The sequence below is a fragment of the Mustela lutreola genome, chromosome 1 (assembly GCF_030435805.1).
Source record: "Mustela lutreola isolate mMusLut2 chromosome 1, mMusLut2.pri, whole genome shotgun sequence".
NCBI classification, from domain to species: Eukaryota; Metazoa; Chordata; class Mammalia; order Carnivora; family Mustelidae; genus Mustela; species Mustela lutreola.
The window spans coordinates 82,071,096-82,092,240 of record NC_081290.1 but is presented as its reverse complement, the minus strand read 5'-3'; the positions used below and the strand labels follow the sequence as shown (position 1 = coordinate 82,092,240).

General features: G+C 35.9%; 1 protein-coding gene across 5 annotated transcripts in view; it reads right to left on the bottom strand.

Annotated features, from left to right (window-relative positions):
* The window catches only part of SCLT1 (sodium channel and clathrin linker 1), a 190,038-nt gene that overhangs the window by 90,371 nt on the left and 78,522 nt on the right, over positions 1-21,145 (bottom strand). For all 5 annotated transcript variants that reach the window (XR_009352134.1, XM_059168760.1, XM_059168770.1 and 2 more), the window contains exons 10-12: positions 15,951-16,041; positions 11,825-11,916; positions 9,079-9,256 (exon numbers count right to left, since the gene is read on the bottom strand). Coding sequence is in view for 4 of the 5 variants with exons in the window: in XM_059168760.1 (XP_059024743.1) it covers positions 9,079-9,256; positions 11,825-11,916; positions 15,951-16,041 (361 nt within the window). In the remaining variant the exon portion in view is untranslated. The remainder of the gene's footprint in view (positions 1-9,078; positions 9,257-11,824; positions 11,917-15,950; positions 16,042-21,145) is intronic.

The window sequence follows — 21,145 nt, the reverse complement described above, 5'->3', positions numbered from 1 at the left end:
TACACGCAACTGATAAATTACTCAACACTACATCTAAAACTAATGATGTACCATATCATATGTTGGCTAATTGAGTTTAAATAAAAAATAACCAAAAAATAATGAATACTGTTATGCTGAAAATAAATAAATTAATTTAAAAAAATAGTAACAGGGGGGAGGAGTCAAGATGGCGGAGAAGTAGCAAGCTGAGACTGCTTCAGCTAGCCGGAGATCAGCTAGATAGCTTATCTAAAGATTGCAAACACCTGAAAATCCATCGGCAGATCGAAGAGAAGAAGAACAGCAATTCTGGAAACAGAAAAACAACCACTTTCTGAAAGGTAGGACCGGCGGAGAAGTGAATCCAAAGCGACGGGAAGATAGACCCCGGGGGGAGGGGCCGGCTCCCGGCAAGCGGCGGAGCAACCGCGCACAAAATCAGGACTTTTAAAAGTCTGTTCCGCGGAGGGACATCGCTCCAGAGGCTAAACCGGAGCGAAGCCCACGCGGGGTCAGCGTGGCCTCAGGTCCCGCAGGGTCACAGAAGGATCGGGGGTGTCTGAGTGTCGCAGAGCCTGCGGGTATTGGAACGGGAAAGCCGGCTACAGAGACAGAGCCGACAGTAAGCTCGCAGCTCCGTGTTACCTTGAACCGGTCGCAGGCTCGGTGAGCTCGGAGCGCGGCCGGAGGTCAGGCAGACGGGAGTAACTGGGCGCTGTTCTCTGAGGGCGCACTGAGGAGTGGGGCCCTGGGCTCTCGGCTCCTCCGGGCCGGAGACCAGGAGGCCGCCATTTGTATTCCCGTCCTCTGGAACTCTACGGAAAGCGCTCAGGGAACAAAAGCTCCTGAAAGCAAACCCGAGCGGATTACTCACCCCGGCCCCGGGTAAGGGCGGTGTAATTCCGCCTGGGGCAAAGACACTTGAAAATCACTACAACAGGCCCCTCCCCCAGAAGATCAACAAGAAATCCAGCCTAGACCAAGCTCACCTACCAAGGAGTGCGGTTTCAATACCAAGGAGAGCAGCAGAATTCCAGAGGAGGAGAAAGCCAAGCACGGAACTCATGGCTTTTTTCCTGTGATTTTTTTTAGTCTTGCAGTTAATTTAATTTTTTCTTTTTCATTTTTTTTTTTTTTTCTCGCCTTCGGGTAAAATTTTTTTTTTTTTTTTTAACTGTTACCTTTTTCTTTTTTAACGATTTTTTACTAGTTTATCTAATATATATATATATTTTTTTACATTTTTCTTAGGTGTTTTCTTTTTTTAAAAAAAAAATTCTTTTCTTTTTTTTTTTTTTTTTTTTTTTCTTTTTTCTTTCTTCCTTTTTGAACCTCTTTTTATCCCCTTTCTCCCCACTCACGATTTTGGATCTCTTCTAATTTGGCTAAAGCATATTTTCCTGGGGTTGTTGCCACCCTTTTAGTATTTTACTTGCCCCTTCATTTACTCTTATCTGGACAAAATGACAAGACGTAAAAATTCACCACAAAAAAAAGAACAAGAGGCAGTACCGAAGGCTAGGGACCTAATCAATACAGACATCGGTAATATGTCAGATCTAGAGTTCAGAATGACAATTCTCAAGGTTCTAGCCGGGCTCGAAAAAGGCATGGAAGATATTAGAGAAACCCTCTCGAGAGATATAAAAGCCCTTTCTGGAGAAATAAAAGAACTAAAATCTAACCAAGTTGAAATCAAAAAAGCTATTAATGAGGTGCAATCAAAAATGGAGGCTCTCACTGCTAGGATAAATGAGGCAGAAGAAAGAATTAGTGATATAGAAGACCAAATGACAGAGAATAAAGAAGCTGATCAAAAGAGGGACAAACAGCTACTGGACCACGAGGGGAGAATTCGAGAAATAAGTGACACCATAAGACGAAACAACATTAGAATAATTGGGATTCCAGAAGAAGAAGAAAGTGAGAGGGGAGCAGAAGGTCTACTGGAGAGAATTATTGGGGAGAATTTCCCCAATATGGCAAAGGGAACAAGCATCAAAATTCAGGAGGTTCAGAGAATGCCCCTCAAAATAAATAAGAATAGGCCCACACCCCGTCACATAATAGTAAAATTTACAAGTCTCAATGACAAAGAGAAAATCCTGAAAGCAGCCCGGGAAAAGAAGTCTGTAACATACAATGGTAAAAATATTAGATTGGCAGCTGACTTATCCACAGAGACCTGGCAGGCCAGAAAGAGCTGGCATGATATTTTCAGAGCACTAAACGAGAAAAACATGCAGCCAAGAATACTATATCCAGCTAGGCTATCATTGAAAATAGAAGGAGAGATTAAAAGCTTCCAGGACAAACAACAACTGAAAGAATTTGCAAATACCAAACCAGCTCTACAGGAAATATTGAAAGGGGTCCTCTAAGCAAAGAGAGAGCCTACAAGTGGTAGATCAGAAAGGAACAGAGACCATATACAGTAACAGTCACCTTACAGGCAATACAATGGCACTAAATTCATATCTCTCAATAGTTACCCTGAATGTGAATGGGCTAAATGCCCCTGTCAAAAGACACAGGGTATCAGAATGGATAAAAAAACAAAACCCATCTATATGTTGCCTCCAAGAAACACATTTTAAGCCCGAAGACACCTCCAGATTTAAAGTGAGGGGGTGGAAAAGAATTTACCATGCTAATGGACATCAGAAGAAAGCAGGAGTGGCAATCCTTATATCAGATCAATTAGATTTTAAGCCAAAGACTGTAATAAGAGATGAGGAAGGACACTATATCATACTCAAAGGGTCTGTCCAACAAGAAGATTTAACAATTTTAAATATCTATGCCCCCAACGTGGGAGCAGCCAACTATATAAACCAATTAATAACAAAATCAAAGAAACACATAAACAACAATACAATAATAGTAGGGGACTTTAATATTCCCCTCACTGAAATGGACAGGTCATCCAAGCAAAAGATCAGCAAGGAAATAAAGGCCTTAAATGACACACTGGACCAGATGGACATCACAGATATATTCAGAATATTTCATCCCAAAGCAACAGAATACACATTCTTCTCTAGTGCACATGGTACATTCTCCAGAATAGATCACATCCTCGGTCCTAAATCAGGACTCAACCGGTATCAAAAGATTGGGATCATTCCCTGCATATTTTCAGACCACAATGCTCTAAAGCTAGAACTCAACCACAAAAGGAAGTTTGGAAAGAACCCAAATACATGGAGACTAAACAGTATCCTTCTAAAGAATGAATGGGTCAACCGGGAAATTAAAGAAGAATTGAAAAAAATCATGGAAACAAATGATAATGAAAATACAACGGTTCAAAATCTGTGGGACACAACAAAGGCAGTCCTGAGAGGAAAATATATAGCGGTACAAGCCTTTCTCAAGAAACAAGAAAGGTCTCAGGTACACAACCTAACCCTACACCTAAAGGAGCTGGAGAAGGAACAAGAAAGAAACCCTAAGCCCAGCAGGAGAAGAGAAATCATAAAGATCAGAGCAGAAATCAATGAAATAGAAACCAAAAAAACAATAGAACAAATCAACGAAACTAGGAGCTGGTTCTTTGAAAGAATTAATAAAATTGATAAACCCCTGGCCCGACTTATCAAAAAGAAAAGAGAAAGGACCCAAATAAATAAAATCATGAATGAAAGAGGAGAGATCACAACTAACACCAAGGAAATACAAACTATTATAAGAACATACTATGAGCAACTCTACGGCAATAAATTTGACAATCTGGAAGAAATGGATGCATTCCTAGAAACATATAAACTACCACAACTGAACCATGAAGAAATAGAAAGCCTGAACAGACCCATAACCAGTAAGGAGATTGAAACAGTCATTAAAAATCTCCAAACAAACAAAAGCCCAGGGCCAGACGGCTTCCCGGGGGAATTCTACCAAACATTTAAAGAAGAACTAATTCCTATTCTCCTGAAACTGTTCCAAAAAATAGAAATGGAAGGAAAACTTCCAAACTCATTTTATGAGGCCAGCATCACCTTGATCCCAAAACCAGACAAGGATCCCACCAAAAAAGAGAGCTATAGACCGATATCCTTGATGAACACAGATGCGAAAATACTCACCAAAATACTAGCCAATAGGATTCAACAGTACATTAAAAAGATTATTCACCACGACCAAGTGGGATTTATTCCAGGGCTGCAAGGTTGGTTCAACATCCGCAAATCAGTCAATGTGATACAACACATCAATAAAAGTAAGAACAAGAACCATATGATACTCTCAATAGATGCTGAAAAAGCATTTGACAAAGTACAACATCCCTTCCTGATCAAAACTCTTCAAAGTGTAGGGATAGAGGGCACATACCTCAATATCATCAAAGCCATCTATGAAAAACCCACCGCAAATATCATTCTCAATGGAGAAAAACTGAAAGCTTTTCCGCTAAGGTCAGGAACACGGCAGGGATGTCCATTATCACCACTGCTATTCAACATCGTACTAGAGGTCCTAGCCTCAGCAATCAGACAACAAAAGGAAATTAAAGGCATCCAAATCGGCAAAGAAGAAGTCAAATTATCACTCTTCGCAGATGATATGATACTATATGTGGAAAACCCAAAAGACTCCACTCCCAAACTGCTAGAACTTATACAGGAATTCAGTAAAGTGTCAGGATATAAAATCAATGCACAGAAATCAGTTGCATTTCTCTACACCAACAGCAAGACAGAAGAAAGAGATATTAAGGAGTCAATCCCATTTACAATTGCATCCAAAACCATAAGATACCTAGGAATAAACCTAACCAAAGAGACACAGAATCTATACTCAGAAAACTATAAAGTACTCATGAAAGAAATTGAGGAAGACACAAAGAAATGGAAAAATGTTCCATGCTCCTGGATTGGAAGAATAAATATTGTGAAAATGTCTATGCTACCTAAAGCAATCTACACATTTAATGCAATTCCTATCAAAGTACCATCCATCTTTTTCAAAGAAATGGAACAAATAATTCTAAAATTTATATGGAACCAGAAAAGACCTCGAATAGCCAAAGGGATATTGAAAAAGAAAGCCAACGTTGGTGGCATCACAATTCCGGACTTCAAGCTCTATTACAAAGCTGTCATCATCAAGACAGCATGGTACTGGCACAAAAACAGACACATAGATCAATGGAACAGAATAGAGAGCCCAGAAATAGACCCTCAACTCTATGGTCAACTAATCTTCGACAAAGCAGGAAAGAATGTCCAATGGAAAAAAGACAGCCTTTTCAATAAATGGTGCTGGGAAAATTGGACAGCCACATGCAGAAAAATGAAATTGGACCATTTCCTTACACCACACACAAAAATAGACTCAAAATGGATGAAGGACCTCAATGTACGAAAGGAATCCATCAAAATCCTTGAGGAGAACACGGGCAGCAACCTCTTCGACCTCTGCCGCAGCAACATCTTCCTAGGAACAACGCAAAAGGCAAGGGAAGCAAGGGAAAAAATGAACTACTGGGATTTCATCAAGATCAAAAGCTTTTGCACAGCAAAGGAAACAGTTAACAAAATCAAAAGACAACTGACAGAATGGGAGAAGATATTTGCAAACGACATATCAGATAAAGGACTAGTGTCCAGAATCTATAAAGAACTTAGCAAACTCAACACCCAAAGAACAAATAATCCAATCAAGAAATGGGCAGAAGACATGAACAGACATTTCTGCAAAGAAGACATCCAGATGGCCAACAGACACATGAAAAAGTGCTCCATATCACTTGGCATCAGGGAAATACAAATCAAAACCACAATGAGATATCACCTCACACCAGTCAGAATGGCTAAAATCAACAAGTCAGGAAATGACAGATGCTGGCGAGGATGCGGAGAAAGGGGAACCCTCCTACACTGTTGGTGGGAATGCAAGCTGGTGCAGCCACTCTGGAAAACAGCATGGAGGTTCCTCAAAATGTTGAAAATAGAACTGCCCTATGACCCAGCAATTGCACTATTGGGTATTTACCCTAAAGATACAAATGTAGTGATCCAAAGGGACACATGCACCCGAATGTTTATAGCAGCAATGTCCACAATAGCCAAACTATGGAAAGAACCTAGATGTCCATCAACAGATGAATGGATCAAGAAGATGTGGTATATATACACAATGGAATACTATGCAGCCATCAAAAGAAATGAAATCTTGCCATTTGCAACAACATGGATGGAACTAGAGCGTATCATGCTTAGCGAAATAAGTCAAGCAGAGAAAGACAACTATCATATGATCTCCCTGATATGAGGAAGTGGTGATGCAACATGGAGGCTTAAGTGGGTAGAAGAATAAATGAAACAAGATGGGATTGGGAGGGAGACAAACCATAAGTGACTCTTAATCTCACAAAACAAACTGAGGGTTGCCGGGGGGAGGGGGTTGGGGAGAAGGGGGTGGGATTATGGACATTGGGGAGGGTATGTGATTTGGTGAGTGCTGTGAAGTGTGTAAACCTGGTGATTCACAGACCTGGGGATAAAAATATATGTATATAAAAAATATATGTTTATAAAAAATAAAAAAAAAAAAATAGTAACAAAAAAACCCTACAAATACCTTTCTGGGCCTGGAACTGCTCCAATTTTAGGTATGACTGAATCTCTCTTTTTTAATCATTACATAGTAAGTGGCCCTGTGTTCTGATCCCATTACATTCCAAAGATACCATCCCCATCTGTTTTTTTTAAATCATTTAACAAATTTCCTCCTGCTTAAATAGGTAAGCTAATGAGAATTAACTGTGTTTTTATTCAAATAGAATAGGGAGGTATATTAATTTCAGGTGTACAATATAATGATTCAACAGTTCTTTTTTTAGAATCATTATTTATTTAATTATTTTTAAGTAGACTCCGTGCCTACTTGAAGTCATGACCCTGAGATCAAGAGTTGTGTACTCTACGGAGCTAGCAAGGCGTTGTGTGCTCTACCGAGCTAGCATAGGCAATGGTTCTATACATTACCCAGTGCTCATCATGATAAGTGTACTCTTAATCCCCTTTACTTATTTCTCCCCCACCTGCTCTCCCTTGGCCACCAGTTTGTTCACCATATTTAACAGTCTTTCTTTTTGTTCATTTGTTTCTTAAATTTTACACGAATAAAATCATACGGTATTTATTTTCCCTGACTTGTTTCACTTAGTATTATATCTTCTAGGTCCATCCATGTTGTTGTTGTAAATAGCAAGATATCATTCTTTTTACGACTGAGTAATGTTCCATTGTATATAAGCACCACATCTTTATTCATTCATATATGGATGGGCACCAGGTTACTTCCATACCCTGGCTATTGTAAATTATACAGTAATAGCTGTTTTGATGAATAACTTTGTGGGAGAGAATAGGACAATGAAGAAATAGGGAAGCATCATAAAAGAATGATAATAGGTTGTGTTTCATGTCTAATCAGTGGTGAGAATCCTTGACTTTTTGGAAAAAGCAACTGAAGTTGGGAGTCCTATAATAACTATACAGTAGGCCAGGAGGGAGCTTAATACTGTAGCCATAAACAGCCTCTTTACGGATCTGTTGACTTTGGACTTGAGTGAAAGGATTTAAGGGATAGGCAATGAATATCACTACTTCTCTGTCCATTGTGTTTTATACAAAATGTTCACCTTTAGTGACCTGAAATTAACAATGCTCATCTGATGAGGCTTCAGAGGGGAAAGGTAAACAATTTTGTCTTGCTCTGAACTGTTCTAGCTAACTTAAGAGTTTAGAGCAATTCCCAAGCACATTATTTCTACTTATTAATTATTTCATTATTATTTCTACTTAAGGCATTTATATATAAGCATATATGCTATGCCTTTCAACCATTCTGAGAGACAGTATTCAACTCACAGATGGAATTATTAGCTTGAAAGGCATGATAAGCACCTTTGCATTCTCACAGATTTGAATATTATTTTTTTATTTATTAGCTTAATATGTGACTTATATAGGTTGTTTTGTTTTTGACAGCCCTCTTGGAAAGCCCTCTATTAGGTAAAAAAGGAAACATAAATAAAGTATTTTCTTTGTACTCCCCATATTTCCCAGTAATTATGCATAATATGTTAGGTATTCAATGAATGTTGGTTAAATGAAGTAATGATTTAGTGATCTCTAAATAAAGGTGGCAAGAACATTAAAAACAAATCTATCCACTTACCGAACTCTTTGAACTATATACCATTATATATATGGAGGTGATAAAAAAAAAACCTATAATAAGTGATAGCACAGGAATCACAGTTGTTAGAGGGTTAAAAAAAAACAACAAATAAAAAACCAGTGACATGAAAGTTCCAGTTAATAAATTTTTTTTTAAAAGATTTTATTGATTTATTTGACAGAGAGATACACAGCGAAAGAGAGAACACAAGCAATGGGAGAGGGAGAAGCAGGGAGCCTGCTGTGGGGCCTGATCTCAGGATGCTGGGATCATGACCTGAGCTGAAGGCAGATGCTAAATGACTGAGCTGCCCAGGCACCCTCCAGTTAATAAATCTTTACAGCTTAATTTAATTCCCAATTAAGCTTCTTCTCTATTAGAGTAATTATGTAGGTGATGAAGGGGAAATAAAGATGAGTAAGATTAATCTGATTCAACCGAATAAAATATAGGGTATACTGCAATAAAGTGCTATAGCATATTTTTTCAAGTATGAGATTATAGAAGATAAAGATTATTTACATAAGATTTGGAGACATAAAATCTGATATGAAAGCTTTGGGAAAGGGTTGACATTTTATCATACTCTGTTTTATTTTACTTTTTAGTAATCTCTATACTCAACATGGGGCTTTAACTCATGACCAAGAGATCAAGAGTCTCATGTTCGTCTAACTGAGCCATCCAGGTGCCCCCGTTTTATCACGTCTTATGATTAATTCTTACTATGAAAACTATGTCTGTTAATGGAAACATCATTGTGTTCAATAATGATGTTCATTAATATGTTCAATAATAATGAACATCATGTGGTCATTCTGTAATTATTGACTCCCTCATTAGGTCATATGGGTGAAAGTTCAGTATTACATTGTTTGTAAACATGTTTACTAGTTTTCTTACCTGATTTTTTTGAAGGTTAGCTTCTTCTAAAAGCTGCATGCTATTTCTGGCTCTTACAATAGCTTCATATTTTTCATTTTCTAATTCCTTGCACTTTGCGTGTAATTCTCTGGTCTGGTTTTCCAAATGTGCTTTTTGTGTTCTTAATTGGGTGGCTTCTTGGATTGCTACACAGAGTCTAAAAGTAAATAATTACATTGAGAAAGTTAAATTTTTTTTTTAAAGATTTTATTTATTTATTTGACAGAAATCACAAGTAGGCAGAGAGGCAGGCAGAGAGAAAGGGAAGCAGGCTTCCAGCTGAGCAGAGAGCCCGATGTGGGACTTGATTCCAGGACCCTGGGACTATGACCTAAGCCAAAGGCAGAGGCTTTAACCCACAGCCACCCAGGCACCCCAAGAAAGTTAAATATTTTTTAAAAGGAAGAAGGAAAATAGTAGATTTACTGAGCATCTATAATAGAACAAACACTATTCCAGTTCCTCTCACGTGTATTTTTCTCATTTGATCTGCAAAAAGCTTTATAAGGTAAGTCTCATTATTTCCATTTTAAAGAACAACAGACCCAGAGAGGTGAAGCATTTGATTAAGGCCACATGGCTAATGAGCTGTGGGGCTGAGACTGAGCCTAGATATCCTGACTCTAAGTTACACTTTCTACAGTATCACAGTGTATTATATAGTTACATGATAATGTTTTAAAGCAACTCCTTAAAGAATGAGTTATTCTTTCTTTTAAACATTTTCCTTTTTTGCTTGGTTTCCTTTACCCAGTCTCTACCCAGGTAACTCATGCTAATTTACTAACATGTATTTTTGAGTATTTTTCTCTATGTTCATAAAATCATGTATACATATATACACGTGTACATGCACAGATATTACACATTGGTCCACAGGTTTTAAAACATAATTTGTGTTATAAAAATGAAAATCATAATATATACCCTTTTCTGCATTTTTCTGCCAATTTTTTTCTGATGGGTAATTTGCTTGTTCCTTTATATGAACTCTCTTTTAATATTAAGATATACACCCTCAGCGTGTTCTGTATGCTATAAATATTTTTCCCAAATATACTTTTTTGGCTGTTTCTGCCTGCTGACTCTATTTAAGAAATCTTTACTACACTAAAAATGTTCATTTTAATACAGCTCAATTTGATTTCTTAGATTTCCTCAAAAGATTGCTATACCTTTAATATTTTTACTGGTAAATTTTTTACTGGTAAAAAAAGATTTTACTGGTAAATCTTAAATGCATCCAGAGTTTACTTCTGAGTGTGATGTAAGAGAGAAGTCCAATTTAACTTTTTTCCAGATTAATGGTCAGTTGTATGAATACCATTAGTAACTGAAGAATTGAAATAATCAATAGAATTTCCCTGCTCTAGCACACCTCATACTCTCCCAGTTTTGGGAAATGAGAGGTGGCTAGCTGTATACAGTACATTAAAAAATATCCTTAGATTTTCTTAGACACACAGTGATCTCTTCTTAGAGAATTATTTGGTTAGGTTATATTATAGCTTCATACTAAAAGCAAAAAAACCCTAAAACCACAGTAACAAATTCCCCAAACTCTCAACACTAAAAAGACAAAGCACCAGTGAATGAAAAAAAACAACTTGATTTTAACTCAGTACTATTAGAATCAAAAGAAATTAAAATTCATTATTCAAGAGTTTACTGTTTTAAGTCTTTATTTTTTAGTATTTATTTGTATAGCATAGAATAGCTATAGAAATGAAAATCTACAACCACAGGCTTTTTCTCTAAGGTTAATGTAAAGACGTTCAGGAAAGCAAAAGTACAATCAAAGCAATCAATAAACTGCTGAAAAGTTTAGAAAAATGAAAAGCAAAACCCAAAACCCCTATCACTTAAAAATCACAACTCTTCAACAGAATCTCAAGTTAGTAGTTAAAATCAATTAGTTCTCAACTGCCATGACAAAGAAATTATTTTTATTAATACTTTGAAGAAGAGGAAACAAAAGGTTAAATATACTTTTTTTTCCTTTTGTTCAACAAGCAACAAATTAGCTTTGGATCTATGAGTAGAACTGAGATCTCAATTTTTAATGTGCTCAGAGCAGCAGACTGAGTGTAAAAGGTTCCAATCGTACAGAGTAGATTTTTCAGCTAACAATTGTAAACTCTATCTTGTGAAGTATCACACATGATAATTTTCAAGTCTTTTAAGGGAACATTTAACAAAGATTAGGGAACAACAAAAACAACAGAAGATTTTATAGTACACATTTACATTAAGAAACCTACTAAAGAAAACCATAGAATATACTTAAAAAGTAACCCAGACCCTCAAAGATAACTGAAAATTACTGCTCCAGAAGACTCCAGAGAAAATACCTATAATGATTTGAGTATTTTTTTCCTCTTGGGTACCTACTTAGTAAGATAGTTTTTCTGTTTAATTTTTACCCAACTTTGTTTTTCTGCTTTAAGATGTAAAGAACATTTTTGATTTGGGGATTGAGTGACTATGACTGCTTTGGGGAAAAGGTAGACAGAAATGACCTTCGAATACACATTCAAAATAAATCAATGTTTTGAACATGATTTTTTGAAATAAATAATGTCTAATAAATCATATTTAAAACCTATGATTATAGTTTGTTTAGCAGTTATAAAATACATATCCTAGAAAATATCATAAACTGAAACTCCAAATTAGAAAACCTTTTGAAGCTTATAGAGAAAGCTAGATGTATTTAACAATTTACCTTGTTTCTAATTGTTTTATACTAGATTGTAACTGATGTAAACGCCTATCTGATGCTTCCTCTCTTCCTTGAGCAGACAACAAATCCTCCTCCTAGAAAATAAACAAACTGGAAACTTGAGTATGTGAAAATACAATACATCATTATACAACATAAAGAATTCACTCCATAAAGTTATGTAAAATTTTAAATGTAATTTTAAATGTAATTTAAAATGTAAGTTTAAAGAAGGGATACCAATACAGCATTATCTAATCAAGTCCTTAAACATAGACCTAGATGTCTGAGAGCTGTCCATGAAATGTTTCACTAAAAAAAATTCTGTAGCATAGGATTTATGGTATGACGCATTTTACATTAAAAACTTTAAACATATATGCATATACATACACAGAAAAAAGGTCTTTAAGCTACAATTTGTTAACAGTGATTATTTCCTAGAGATTGGACTGTGAGGTAATCTTGCATTATCTCTATTACATATTTTTCTATCTACATTGTGCTTTTCTTTATATTTTTCTATATTATTTGCATTTTTACGAATAGCATGCACTACCTTTATAACTAGAAAAGTAATAAGGTTGAATTTTCAAACAACTAAAAAGGAAAATAAGCAATAACAGTTTGGAAATAAATCATGCACATACTGAAAAGGGGGAAGAGAACCTCACTATTATTTTTATATTAGAAAAACAATCTAAAGTTGTTGCATATAAATTTATACCAACATTTCAAAGTATTTCTGTAGTGCAAATCTAACAAAACAAAGCAGGGATTTGTATGCAGATAATCTGCCTTCAGAATAAGCTCTTTTACCCCTGGGGATCAAAATATATGTTTATAAAAAATAAAAAAAATTAAAAGTAAAAAAAAAAATGTGGATATACAGCATCTCATTATAATCATAGAATATTTCTTCTCTGACCTAGCAATGCTTTGAAATAAATAGGTCTGATTTGTACCACCTTTAGAAAAAATCCTGTTTATCCTTTCTTGCCTTTTGTTATGTTACATATTTTTTTACATACTGTTTTAATTCTATTGAATTTTAGCTATATCTCTCTAAGTTTTAGTAACTGCTCTAGAGATTATAATATGTATCTTCAACTCATCCCAATTTATTTAGAGTTAATATTTAGTTCAGAAAAAACACTGGAATCTTGCAGCAATGTATTTATTTCCATGTACCATCCTAGTCCTGAGTACCATTGTTATGTTATATCTGCATACTTTATAAATCCATCACATAGGCACAGATCACTGAACTCTACCTCTGAAACTAATCATACCCAATATGTTAACTGAAATTAAATTAAAGAAAAGAATCCATCACGTACACTGCTCAATTCTGCTTTGAAGCAGTCATATCTTTTAAGGTATTAATTAAAGAAAAAGATGCAAAAAAATTATTTCATATGTACATTAGTGTGCTCTTACTTTCTTCCTATATCTGAGTCACCATCTGGTGCCCTTTCCTTTTAGCCTGAAGAATTTCTTTTGGCCTTCTTTGAAGAACAGCTCTGCTAGTGACAAATTTTCTGTTTCATTTATCTGAAAATGCCTTTATTTTACTCTCATTTTTGAGGTACAGTTTTACTGGACATAGAATTCTTAGTGAGCATTTTTTCCCTTCAGCATTTCAGATATATTATTCCAATGTTTTCTGCTTCCATGTTTCTTGTAAGAAGTCAGTCATTACTCTTATCGCTGTTCCTCCATTCGTGATGTGTAGAAATAATTTTCTTTGTGTTTATCCTACCTGTTTTCCACCAAATTTTGGAGGTTTCCAGCCATTACTTCTTTAAACATCTTTTCTGCAATTCCAATTACACTTCTGTTGGCTTGCTTTGTATTTTCCAACAGATCTCTGAGGTCTTGTTCATTTTTCTTCCATTTTTTAATTTTATTTTGAAGATTTTTATTTAGTTATTTGACACATAGAGAGAAAGAGAGAGAGAAAGAGCAGAAGAAGGGGGAGTGGTAGGCAGAGGGAGAAGGAGAAGCACGCTCCCTGCTGAGCAAGAAGCTGTATCCTAGGCTCCATCCCAGGACCTTGGGATCATGACCTCAGCTGAAATCAAGAGCCAGCTGCTTAAGTGATGGAGCCACCCAATGCCCCACATTTTTCTTTCAGTTTTTAAACTTTTTTTTGGATAGGAAAATTTTTGTTGCTCTTTTTTTTTTTTTTAAAGATTTTATTTATTTATTTGACAGACAGAGATCACAAGTAGACAGAGAGGCAGGCAGAGAGGGAGAGAGGAGGAAGCAGGCTCCCTGCTCAGCAGAGATCCCGATGCGATATGGGGCTTGATCCAAGACCCTGAGATCATGATCTGAACTGAAGGCAGAGGCTTTAACCCACTGAGCCACCCAGGTGTCACTGTTGATCTGTCTTAAAGTTCACTGTTTATTTCTTCTGCTTTTTCCAATCTGTTCTTGAGCCCATCTAATTAAATCTTTATTTTGTTTTACTTTTAAACTCCAGAATTTCTATTTTTTAAAATTATTTTCTATTTCTCAGTTAACATTCTCTGCTCCATCACTAAAGCTTTATTTTACTTTAATACACGTTTTCTTTAATTCCTTGAACATACTTAAAACCACTTATTTGAAGTCTTTGTTTGCTATATCCAAGAGCTGGGTCTGCTGAGAGTGAATTTCTACTGACGGCTTCCCCTATCCCAACCCCATCAGTCACACTTACCCGCCTAGAAAGTTCTGGTTGAAAACTGGATAATACAGATAATGCAATGCAGTTACTTTGGATTCTGTTTTGTTCTTCAGGATTATTGGCTTATCTGTTCAAGGAGGCAATTTTATCTTGCATCCATTCAAACTCGAATGTTTCCCCTACAGTATGCAGCAGCTGCCATCTGTAATCAGTTCTTATTTCTTTCCACAATTGCTTTTTTAGCTAGGCTTCTTGGAAATTCTCCTGTGCCTACATACTTTAAGGATCAGTCAAGTGTGGCAGGGGTAGGGCTCATCCTCTTCATGATTTTGTTGCTCTTGGGAGATTCCCCTGTAATTTTAAGCTGCTCTGCTTGCTTTGGGCTCTGTCCTCTGGAACTTCAAACATTAAGGCTTTAGCTTTCTGTTGCTTGAACAGCATACATTTCAGGAATGCAATCAATTATAAAAAGCAGCAAACTTAAATATATAATTCCATATAGCTCTATCTTTTAAGAGTAGTTTTCTTTCAGGTCACTGCCTACCTGTTCACTGAACCCTTAATATGCATACTCTGGCTGTCAGCCATGGATCTGGTCAGAGTTTATACTCAGAATTTAGGTTTCTCTCTCTGTTTTTTGTTGTTCTTGTTCTCTTGCTGCCAGTATTTCTTCTTTAAATTTTCAGCTGCTTCTCCAACCTTAAACTTTGATCTTGGCTATTTAAGTCCATAGAAAGCTGTTATTTTCTGAAGCCATAGCTATGGGGGTTGGCGAAAACATTCGGGCCAGAAATTCAAAAAATTTACCATTTGTATCTCTTTCAGGGTCTTTCTGTTTTTGGGTGTGTCCCAGGATTTTAAAGAATGTATCCAAATTTATAACTGTTATCTATGGGAAATTTTACAAAAGCCTTTAAGGAATCCATCATTAGAAATCTATAATCAACTTTGACAGATTAGGAAATAAGACTTAGAATATTTACACAGCTGGTAAGTACCACAGCTTTAATTTTTAATAATTAGATCCACCTAAATCTAAAGCCTGACATTTCCTTGACACCTTCCTGAAATGTCCTTATTACACATAAAAAACAAGAGTTTCTTATGCCAATAAGTATTTCCACAAATAACACAAAATGTAGTATTAAATGCTTCTTTTCACCTATGTATTACCAATTAATCAAACTTGATCTAGCTTCAATGTCTTTCAGTAATGATGTGTTCAGGAATGACTACAATGTTTTACTGATTCAGGAGAAAGTGAATGGAAGTAAAGTAATTTCCAAAATTATAATCTGGCTTCCTAATTTCATATTTTATATTTAGAGAACAATAAAATGATTTTAATTTGCTTTCCAGCAACCCTCTTTAACACCTAATCCAAAATAGTTTAATAATAAAATTCAGAGAACACTAAGTTAAAGGCTTCCAGTTGTCTTAGAAATAGGAAAATACCTTCTTTTGGATTTGTCCTTGAAGATCTTCCGTCAAGATAGTCAACTCTTTCACTTTGGCTACTGCAACTGTCAGATCTAACTTGCCTTGCCTACAATAGAAAGTAAATTAATAAACCCTCTCATAGGGCATAAAGAATTTAAAAAGCTAGAAAAGATATCTAAATTTGGTAAAATCGGCAATAACTCTTATGCACCTAAAAATGGATCTAAGGGGTAGATACCCGAAAGACTCCTTTATTACTGATAAAATGCATGTGGAAGAGTAAAGAAGAAAAATATAGGTGAAGGGCATGGGTATAAAGTGGGAGTCATTAATACTTTATTTGGATAAATTATATTTCATAATCAAATGATTCATATTTCATGAGAAAGCACTTTATCATCTTAGTAAATCACCTAACAAAAATGGCACTGCTAAGCAGAATATAGTTATAACTTCCTGAATTTACAGAGTTAAAGAAGTAGCACTGATTGGCTTTTCTATCAAAATGAACCAAAGCTTCAGTGCTTTGATTTAAAATCTCCTTCAAGGTTAGAGAGAATTTCAAGATTGCAGTTACTATATGAATCCATAAATAAACCTACCATTCATTTATAACACTTTGTATATTTTAAAAGGAAAAACTTGAGTAAGATATTCAAGTAGTAATGATAAAATTGAGTAAACTCTAAGAAAGCATAACAACCACACTGATTTGGTTTTCCTGTCTTCAGACAGGGATAACAATGTTCTACTTATCTCATGTGTTGCTGAACAAGTCAAAATACATACTGTATATTAAGGTGCACTATAAACTACAAACAAATGTAAGGCCACAGCATGATTAAGAAAAAAAAAAAAAATATCAGTTAGAGACATAATCAGAATAGGGTGCAATATGGTAAACTCCAGAGTCAGGAACCTAGTTCTGTCACTGACTAGTAATGTGGCCTAATACAATTCACCTGACACAAAGTATCTCAGCTATTTTATGTCCAAAAACAGGGAGGTGGATTGGACAATCTGCAAAGACCAAAACCCTATAATAGTTGGTCTCCTGATTTCCAATTTTCCTAATGATTCTAATTCTAAATTGTCTTTAATTGTGTATTCCATTTCCACTTCATGGCCCAACCACTGGTCCCATCATTACTTCCCAGGACTATTCCAGTGGTTTTCAAACTGAAGTCTTCACTGTGGGTCTCCTCCTTAATTCAATTTCTATATAACCTGCAAATTAAGGTTTTCTACTGGTAAAAATTCTTGTTTAATAACACTTTCTGGATTCCCTATTTCTTTGGGCACAAAATCAACACTCTGCATGGCATGTAAGGCTAGCCATCATTTGGCCTCAAGGAGTCTCATCTCTTGCCAATTCCCTTCATGTTAATTATTTTTTCAGGTGTAACAAAGCACTAACTCACTGTTTCTTAAAACAGATCCTTGTCTACTTTTTGACATGTTTGACTGGGCTAAACTTCTTCCTTGTTTTCTCATATATTCCTCAAAAATTTTCAAGACGTAGCTCAAGACTCCTCATCTCCAGTCTTCCCTAACTTCTCCTAGGCAATAGACCTTATAATGCCAGCCTGCATAATACATAATACTTTGTACATTAACACTGACTTCCTTGTGGAATTGTGAGTTTATTAAAAATGTATATTCCATATTTAAGAACATATGCAATGTAAGATCATTAAAGGCAAGAATCACATTTTAATAATTTTAAATACTCAGGAGATAGCACAGTACCTGGCATATATATGGCAGACATGTAAATATGTCACAAATCAATGAAAAAGCATAAAAGGAAAGGAGATAAACAGTAACAGGTATAATTTATATCTTGATATTTTACTTTAGATCCTGCATACCCAATTTGATATTTATGTATATTTATCATGTATACATGATATAGGGTATACATTATCATGTATACATGATATAGAAATATTCATAAAACTATATATAAACCATATAAAACTATATTATATACAAATTATATATTACACATAATATAGAAATCACTAAAATTTTATATGTAATATACAAATTATATATAATTATAAAAACATATTATAGATAATGTATAAAATATATAAAAATAATATATCATAAAATATATAAAATATATATATAAACATATATATAATATATAAAAATAATATATCATATATTATATACCTTGTTTCACAAGATAGAAATGAACTAAATACTTTTACTTCTGGCATGAAATACTAAAAAATATTCTAGGATAAAAATTGTAAGGTCTGGGGTACCTGGGTGGCTCAGTGGGTTAAGCCTCTGCCTTTGGCACAGGTCATGATCTCAGGGTCCTGGGATTGAGCCCCACATTGTGCTCTCTGCTCAGCAGGGAGCCTGCTTCCCCCTCTCTCTCTGCCTACTTGCGATCTCTGTCAAATAAATGAATAAAATCTTAAAACAAAAATGTAAGGTCTGTCCTCTGGACCTCACTCCACCACCACAAAAGCCATGTAAATTGGGCCAATCACTTAACCTTTCTGAGTCTCAGAATTGTAGCTGTAAAATACAGATTAAGAACAATTTTCCTGCATAGCTCACAAAATTAACATAAAGTTCAAATAAATTAATGCATATTAAAGCACTTTTATAAACTTTATTGTAGTTGATACAAATGCAAACTATTATCATAATTTTGCCTTTTTAAAGGCAAATTGCATGACAGAGCTAGATTACAGCCAAGAAAGCTTTGGGATGCTTGAATTTTTAGCCTTAACTCTTGGCCAAAAAATGGAAAATAGTATTTATGATGTGCTGCTTAAAAAGTATGAATCTCACCTGGTAACCCCCAATCAGAATTTGTCTCCTGATGGTTTTCCCCTAGTACTAGGTAGACAACAAGGATGGACTATGTGAGTAGAGGGGAAAAAAAGACACATCTTGGTAACTGAATCTGGAGACAAAGCATGTCTTTGTTTAAAGACCCTAGGGATGCTTGTGGCTGAATGTCACCTATACCCTGTATGCCTGTTTATGCTTTTTTTTAACTGCATGAAATTTAAAAAAAAAAAAAAAAAAAAAAGCCTTATGTGAGTATGCTCTGCAGAAACTTGTCAGTCCTTCAAATATTCACACTTGTAAAACTTTTGAAGGAATCAACAAAAATAATACTAATTTTATTTTCTGAAGGATGTTTAATATCTATGTGTTTATACTATTTTATATGCAAATGTCTTAGATATATGTCTGCTTATGGACATAATTTTATAAAAGTCAAAAATAGTTTCCTTTTTGGAAAAACACATTTGCTAAAAAAGAAATAAGAATAACTAAATGCTAACAATTTTAATGTTAAAACTACACTTATATTTACTTTTTGCTCCAAAGGAATATTTTTTAAATGCATAATATTTCATTTTCAGGTACACTTCCTTGTCAATTTAAAATTTCTGGGATTTGATTAGCAGAGAGGAACACAGCTGCGAAGTAAGAGGACCCTAGGCTTATCTTGTCCCACAAACACAACTAGCTAACTATCAAATCATCCTAAATATCCCAGAAATTGACCTGAAGATTGACAGAAGAAACTCCACAACTAAAGGGAGAGAAGAGACCACATCAAAAAAGGTAAGAAGTGCAGAGATGAGGCTTAGGGGTGCTACAGAGGGGAAGGGGCTGTGGTCAAGGAGAAGGACAAGAGAAGGGGGAATTCACAGAGGAACATACAAGGAGAATATTTCCTCAAAGCCTTTGGCTTAGAAAATGAAGGGCTGAATTTTGCAGGTTCTTGGAACCAGCTGGGCTTGAAGCACTGGAATTCTAAGTTTTGGTGGGCTTTACTGGGATAGAGCCTAGAGGGCACTGTGCTGCTCTTAGAGAGAAGACAGGCAAACAACTGGGAGCAGGCAGCATGGGAACAGTGATCTGCAGAATGTATGAGGCACACATTGGGGAGATTATTTGCTCTTCTCATAGTGCATCTCTTATAGGCAGCATTCACTGACACACCTTTCTGAATTGGCTGGTGCCAATTCCCTCCCCCACTCCTCAACATAAATACAGAGCCACCTGAGGGAAGCAGCACAGCATGAATATTGGCTGCCTTAATTGCTTATACCAAACCCCAATCCCTTGAGCTCTGGTGGGACTGCCCTTCTTAGTCAAGCTTGCCTCTGTTTCAGTGTGGTGGGCCCCTACTCCAGTAGACCAGCACAGTCCCCTTCCCGCACCACATCTCCAGATCAGAGGGTTTTACAGGGCCTCAGTTCTGGTGGAGGTGATGTCAGGTCCATTTCATAGGCAGACCAGAGCACACCTCATTTAAACACTACATTCAGTCATGGACCGAATACTGCCCACAGGAGGCTAGGAGAGCCTCTGCAGATGACTGGCCTAAAGGACAGAGCAGCCAAAACACAAAAGCAGAGCATACTCAGTACACACTGGAGCCACTCCCTGAAGTGCCAGATTTCTTCTTCATAAGGCCAGTACTTTCAGAAGCAGGAGACATAGCTGGCTTTTCTAACACATAGAAGAAGGCAGAGATTAGACAAAATGATAAAATGGAGGAATTTGTCCCAAATGAAAGAAAAGTATACTATGGCCAGATATCTAAGGATAACAGATATAGGTAACATGTCTGATGAAGAATTTAAAGCAACAATAATAAGGATACTTATTAGGCTTGAGAAAAAGAGAAGACATCAGTGACACTTACCACAAGAACTGAAGAGTTAAAAAAGAATCCACCAGAGATGAAGAATACAATAAATGAGATTGGAAAAAGTAGTGATGCAATAAACATCAGGTTGGAAGACACAGAGAAGTGAACTAGTGATCTGGAAGACAACAAAATGGAAAATAATGAAGCTGAATAAAAGAGAGGAAGAATCCTGCAACATGAGAACAGATTTAGAGAACTCAGCCACTCCATCAAACGTAATAACATTCATATTATAAGAGTCTGAGAAGAAGAGAGGGAAAAGGTGGCAGAAAATTTATTTTAAGAAATAAAAGCAGAAAACTGCCCTAATTGAGGGAAGGAAACAGACATCCAGATACAGGAGACACAGAGAACTCTCATCAAAATCAACAAAAGCGGGCCAACACCAAGACATACTGCACTTAAATTTGCAAAATACTGTCATAGAGGAAAAAATCTTAAAAGCAAAAAACAAAAGAAGTCCTTTGCTTATAAGAGAAATGCTATAAGGCTGGCTGGAGATCTCTCA